The sequence below is a fragment of the Musca autumnalis genome, unplaced genomic scaffold (assembly GCF_047663935.1).
Source record: "Musca autumnalis isolate F117 unplaced genomic scaffold, ASM4766393v1 scaffold_3, whole genome shotgun sequence".
Taxonomy (NCBI): Eukaryota; Metazoa; Arthropoda; class Insecta; order Diptera; family Muscidae; genus Musca; species Musca autumnalis.
In genome coordinates this window covers 24820506-24826837 of record NW_027411866.1, presented here as the reverse complement: position 1 = coordinate 24826837, position 6332 = coordinate 24820506, and the positions used below count along the sequence as shown (strand labels likewise).

Here is a 6332-nt window from a genome sequence, read left to right as displayed (position 1 = left end):
AAGGAAATTTTTTGATAAATTACATTTTCTTCATATTTTAATAGAAAACTTAAAAAAACTTTTTTGATTTTTAGTGCATACAATAAAAATTAATTTTTTTTTAAGTTTTCTATTAAAATATGAAGGAAAAATTTAATTTTGCCCATTAATAAAAATTCCCCTTAAAGAGAATTTTTTTCTTTTGGCAATTTTTTTTAATTTGTGACTCATTTTTTCTTTTTTTTGAATTTTTTGTTATAATTAAAAATTAACATTTTTAAAGAAATTAGAAAAAAATTAAAAATTATTTCAAAATTTCCCTCTGTGACAAAAATTTTTCTTTTGCATTTTCCTTTTTCTAATTTTTTTAAAAATATTTTTTTTTTATTTTGAATTTTTGTCATATTTGAACTTGTACTGTATTCTTTGTTTTATAACAAATATTTGTTAATTAATTTCTAATTTTTTTTAAATATTTTTTCCTCAATAAAAATAATATTTTCCTCTTAAAATGTCAAAAATTATTTTTTAATTTTTTTTAATTATCTAAAGTAGAGAAAATTTTAAATTTAAATTTGTGTGTTTTTGTTTTGGTATAATTTTAGCTAAAATCCTGATTCTATATACATATGTTTACAATGCTGCAGGCAAGTAATGAGTTGGGTAATGAATTTAAAACTTTGAGGGAAATATTTGTGGTATTGAAAGCAAGTTTTGGGGAAAAAATGAGGTGAGTTTTTCTCGAAAAAAAAAAAGATTTTGGGCAATCACTGGATCTCAAAGGCAAGTCTAAAGAAAGGTCCCTTGGAAGCCAAAAAGTTTTTAACCGAAGACCAGCTTTAGTTCATATACATTTCTAAAAAAACTCAGTGGCATTGCCAGATGCCAAGGAGATAGATAATTTCCTTTGGACAAGTGAGATATGTGATATTCAAAATAATATTTCACATGTCATTTTGAGAGCTATCAATGTCAAAGCCTTTTTAAGAATTTAACAACAAAAGCCTTATTTTCAAGCTATGTAAGCTATAATCCAGCTTCCGGCCATAAACGTTAAAAAGGTTTTTAAAATTCTTTAAGCATTGCCAGCTCTCAAATTACACATCCTTCAGCAGCCAAATGACATTTGCCAAATATTGAAAATTTGCCAAAAGAGGTTGGGTGGGTTACTGACCCCAAAGGGTTTTAAATTTTTTCGAAAATCCATAGAGCTTAACAATTTTCGAAATTGTGGTTACCCCTTGACATTTGAGTGCTGTCAATGTCATTCAGGTTTCTCTTTTACCTTTACAAATGATTTTTCTTGTGTTTCAGCGTTTCGCTTACTATTTTTTGTTTTGGGTTTCATTTCAGTCTTTCACAATTTTAATAGTTGTAGGGTTCTCCAAACACTCATCTATAGTTTATGGTTCTTCTTTTTCGTTTCCGAGTTTGTAAAATTTTGCGTACCTCTTGTTCAAATTCATCATCAACATCTTCTTCATTGTTCTGCTGCTCAACTGCGCTACCACCTGCACTTGGTTTAGGTTCTTGTTGTCCATTCTCCTCCTCTCTTATTTCTTGCACATCATCATCATCACCATTCTCCTCCTCCTCATCATCATCATCTTCTATGATTTCATGCCATTTAATGGTCTGACTTATATCTACAACTTGTAAATTTTTGTTATTCCTTTTGAACTTTTGGCTAGAGTTGCAGGTGCTGTTGTTGGTGCGTGGGGGAATTTTTATTTTCACTATGTCCTGATCGAGTTGTATGCTATCATAATTCAAAGGCCTCAGGAGATTGGGTGAAGTAGCTGGAACACCAAGGCCATCTCCATGGACTTCATTTGTGGCATTTGCTACTTCTTCTTGATCATCCTCCTCCGCCTCTCTTTGATCCCCCTCACCAACCTCCTGCTGTTGCTGCTGCGGCGGCTGCTCCTCCTCCTCGTCTTCCATCTCAACCTCCTCCTAGCTGGTGGATGAGGGTGTTTGCACACCATTAGCCTTACCTGGGAAATGACACATGCATGCAGGATTGGGTGAGTGGCCAGGATTCTCATCCAGTTTCTTGGTTAACTTCTTCCAGTAGTCGATTTGAGCATTTAGCAACTCTATTTTCAGTTTTCTTTCCTCTATGCCCAGCATAAAGTAATCGTTTTGTGAATTTTTATGGTTGTTGGGGGTTGATGTTTGCCTTGGCTGATGGTGATTGTGGTGACCACCATAGCCTTTACCTGGTGGAGTAAAGGGAGCAGATGCCGCTGCTGCTGCCGCCAGACCATTGATATTCAACAGCAACTGCTGGGTGGTGGAATGATGTGAAAGATTGTGTAAATTGGGCGCTTGCAGGTGTTGTGTTGCTGAAGATAAACCATTTGTGGCTGCCGCTGATGATGAGGCGGGTACGCCTCGTGTTAGGTTAGGCATGCGTGGAGCTGTTGAATCCATAGAATTGACGGGGTTTAAACCAAGACCACTCAGCAACAACTGTTGTTCGGCACTGGCTTGTCTTAAATTCAAGGCCTGGCCATTTGAGGAGCCAACACCATTGACATGGGGAGTTATACTCAAGGAGGAGCCATTGGGTGCATTATTAGCAGTGCTGTTATTATTATTACTACTACCGTTGTTGTTGTTGTTATTGTTCAAAGAATTCGCCAAGGCCTTCATATTGGCCATACTGCCAATACTACCCACACGTATACCGCCTATATTTTGTATGGTAATCTCAGGTTGTTGTGGTAGGGGAGTGCCACCATTTGTTTGTGGCGTTGAAGAATTTTGTGCCCCTTGTTGTTGTTGCTGCTGCTGCTTTGTGGATTGTTGTTGATTTTGTGTTTGTTGTGGATTTTGTGATTGTTGTTGATTTTGTTGCTGTTGTTGTTGCTGCCTTAAGTCGGTGGCAAATAGTTCTTCATCCTCTTCTTCCAAACACACTTCAGGTATATCTTTGGGACTAATGCAATCATCATCATCATCCTCATCCATGGCCTCACCATTATTGGAGTGTTCATTATCACTTATATCTTCGGATTTAATTACAATGACATCGTGATCCATGCCATCGTAATTTAGATTGAGAGCCGGATGCTGAAATGGAAAAAACTGAGTTGCATGAGTATCAATTTGTAAAAGAGAGAAAGACAGAGAGAGAGAGAGAGAGAGAGAGAATAATAGGACCACAAGAGGTCTTCTCCTGTCTATAGAAGATCTCAAGAAGTTTCAATCTGTCTATAAAAGTCCTCAAGATTTGTTCTTCGGCCTATAGAAGAACTCAAGAATTTTCTTCTGTCTATAGAAGACCTCAAGAGGTTTTATTTTGTCTATAGATTACCACAAGATGTCTTCTTCCGTCTATATACGACCACAAGAGGTCTTATTCTGTCTACATAAGACCTCAGGAAGTCTCAATCGATCTATATCAAGCCGTCTAAAGTTGTTCTTCGGTCTATAGAAGAACTCATGAGTATTTTTTCTGTCTATAGAAGACCTTTAGAGGTCTTCTTCTGTCTAAAGAAGACCTAAAGAGAACGTTTTCGTCTACAGAAGACCTCAAGAAGACTTCTAATGTCTATAGAAGACCTCAAGAGGTCTTCTTTTGTCTAAAGACGAACTTAAGAAGTCTTCTTCCTATAGAAGGCTTAATCAAGTATCCATCTGTGTATAGAAGACCTTAAGATGTCTCTTCCGCCTATAAAATATATGAAGAGGTATTCTTCGGACTATAAATGAACTCTGAGATATTATTTTGTCTATACAAGACCTCAAAAGGTCTTCTTCTGTCTGTAGAAGACCTCAAGAGGTATCAATCTATCTACAAAAGTCCCCGAGCGTAATTCTTCGGTATATAGAAGACCTCAAGAGTTTTTCTTTTGTCTATAGAAGACCTCAAGAGGTCTTCTTCTGTCTATAGAAGACATCAAGAGGTCTCTACATATCTATAAAAGTTCTCCAGATTTGTTCTTCAGTCTATATAAGATTTCAAGAGGTCTTAATTTGTCTATAGAAGACCTTAAGAGGTCTTATTTTGTCTATAGAAGATCTCAAGAGGTCTTCTTCTGCCTATAGAAGACCACAAGTGGTGTTCTACTATCTACAGAAGACCTCAACAGGTCTCAATCTATCTATAAAAGCCCTTGAAAGTTTTTCCTCTGTCTATAGAAAACCTCAAGAGGTCTTCTTCTGTATATAGAAGACCTCAAGATGTCTCAAATTAACTATAAAAGCCCTCAAGAGTTGCTTTTCGGTCTATAGATGAACTCAAAAGTTATTCTTCTGTCTATAGAAAACCTCAAGATACCTTCTTCTGTACATAGAAGACCTTAAGAGGTCTTCTTTTGTCTATAGAAGACCTTAAGAGGTCTTCTTTTGTCTACAGAAGGCTTAATCAATTATCCTTCTGTGTATAGAAGACCTTAAGTGGTCTCTTCTGTCTATAAAATGTTTGAAGAGATCTTCTTCGGTCTATAAAGGAACTTGCGAGATATTCTTCAGTCTATAGAAGATCACAAGAAGTCTTCTTCTACCTACAGAAGAGCTCAAGAGGTCTCAATCTATCTATAAAAGCCCTCAAGAGGTGTTCTTCGGTCTATTGAAGAACTGAAGAGTTTTTCTTCTGTCTATAGAAGACCTCAAGATGCCTTCTTTTGTCTAGAGAAGACCTCAAGAGATCATATAGAAGACCTGAGGAAGTCTTCTTCTACCTATATTAGATCACAAGAGGTCTTCTTCTATCTACAGAAGACTTCAAGAGGTCTCAATCTATCTATAAAACCTTTCAGGGGATGTTCTACCGTCTATATAAACCCTCAAGAGCTTTTTTCTGTCTATATAAGACCCGAAGAGGTCTACAAGAATACCAATTGTAACAAAGACCACTAAAAACTTTAGTGCGAAGACCATAAATATTGGGACCCGCGGACCTATACTGATAATTCCCATCTGGAATATTTTATAACCCCATTGAAGACTATATAAGAAATTTCAGTCTTTCGGTGGGAAATTGATGTCACAAACTTCAGAATTACGAAAATCGGGAGGTACCGTTCTATGGGAGCCATATCGAAACGTGGACCTATACCGACAAATTTCTGGGCGAAAGTTTTATACCCCCAACGAAGACTAAGTACCAAATTTCAGCCATTTCGGTGTGTTAATGAGGCTAAAACCTTCAAAATACCGAAAATCGGGTGGTACCATTCTATGGGAGCTATATGAAGGCGTGGACCTATACCGACAACTTTCATAGTGAATGTTTAGTACCACGAATGACGACTAAATATCAAATTTCAGCCATTTTTGAGCAATATTAAGGCCACAACCTTCAAAATACCGGAAATAGGGAGGTAAAGTTCTATGGGGGCTATAATAAGGCGTGGACCTATACTGACAAATTTCATACGAAACGTTTAATTCCTCATATCAAGACCAAAAACCAAATTTAAGGCATTTTGGCGGAATATTGAGGCCATAACCTTCAAAATACCGAAAAAAGGGAGCTACCGTTCTGTGGGGGCTATACTAAGGCGTGGACCTGTACCGACAAGTTTCTGGGGGAAAGTTTTATGCTCCCAACGTAGACTAAATACCAAATTTCAGCCATTTCGGCGTGATAATGAAGCTAAAACCTTCAAAATACCGAAATTCAGGAGGTACCGTTCTATGGGGGCTGTATGAAGGCGTGGACCTACAGCGACAACTTTCATATTGAATGTTTAGTACCACGAATGACGACTAAATATCAAATTTCAGCCAGTTTTGAGCAAGATTAAGGCCACAACCTTCAAAATACCGGAAAAAGGGAGGTAAAGTTCTATGGGGGCTATATGAAGACGTGGACCTATACCGACAAATTTCATACGAAACGTTTAATACCCCATATGAAGACCAAATACCAAATTTAAGGCATTTCGGCGGATTATTGTGGTCAAAACCTTCAAATTACCGAAAATCGGGAGGTAAAGTTCTATGGGGGCTATACTAAGGCGTGGACATGTACCGACAAGTTTATGGGGGAAAGTTTTATACTCCCAACGAAGACTAAATACCAAATTTCAGCCATTTCGATGTGATAATGAGGCTAAAACCTTCAAATTACCGCAAATCGGGTGGTACCGTTCTATGGGGGGTCTTACGAAGCACCCTTTCCCTTGGAAAGGATTTTACGAAGCACCCTTTCCCTTGGAAAGGATCTTACGAAGCACCCTTTACCTTGGAAATGATCTTACGAAGCACCCTTTCCCTTGGAAAGGATCTTACGAAGCACCCTTTCCCTTGGAAAGGATCTTACGAAGCACCCTTTCCCTTGGAAAGGATCTTACGAAGCACCCTTTCCCTTGGAAAGGATCTTACGAAGCACCCTTTCC

At 37.5% G+C, this 6332-nt stretch overlaps 1 protein-coding gene across 4 annotated transcripts in view; it reads right to left on the bottom strand.

Annotated features, from left to right (window-relative positions):
- Positions 1-367: 367 nt before the first annotated feature.
- The window catches only part of LOC141400172 (uncharacterized), an 85941-nt gene continuing 79976 nt past the window's right edge, over positions 368-6332 (bottom strand). For 2 of the 4 annotated variants that reach the window (XM_073979624.1, XM_073979623.1), the window contains exon 3: positions 368-3057. In XM_073979624.1, coding sequence (XP_073835725.1) covers positions 1936-3057 — 1122 coding nt within the window. In that variant the 3' untranslated portion in view covers positions 368-1935. Of the gene's footprint in view, positions 3073-6332 lie in introns of all 4 variants that reach the window. The other 2 variants (XM_073979622.1, XM_073979621.1) reach the window with 1 other exon arrangement.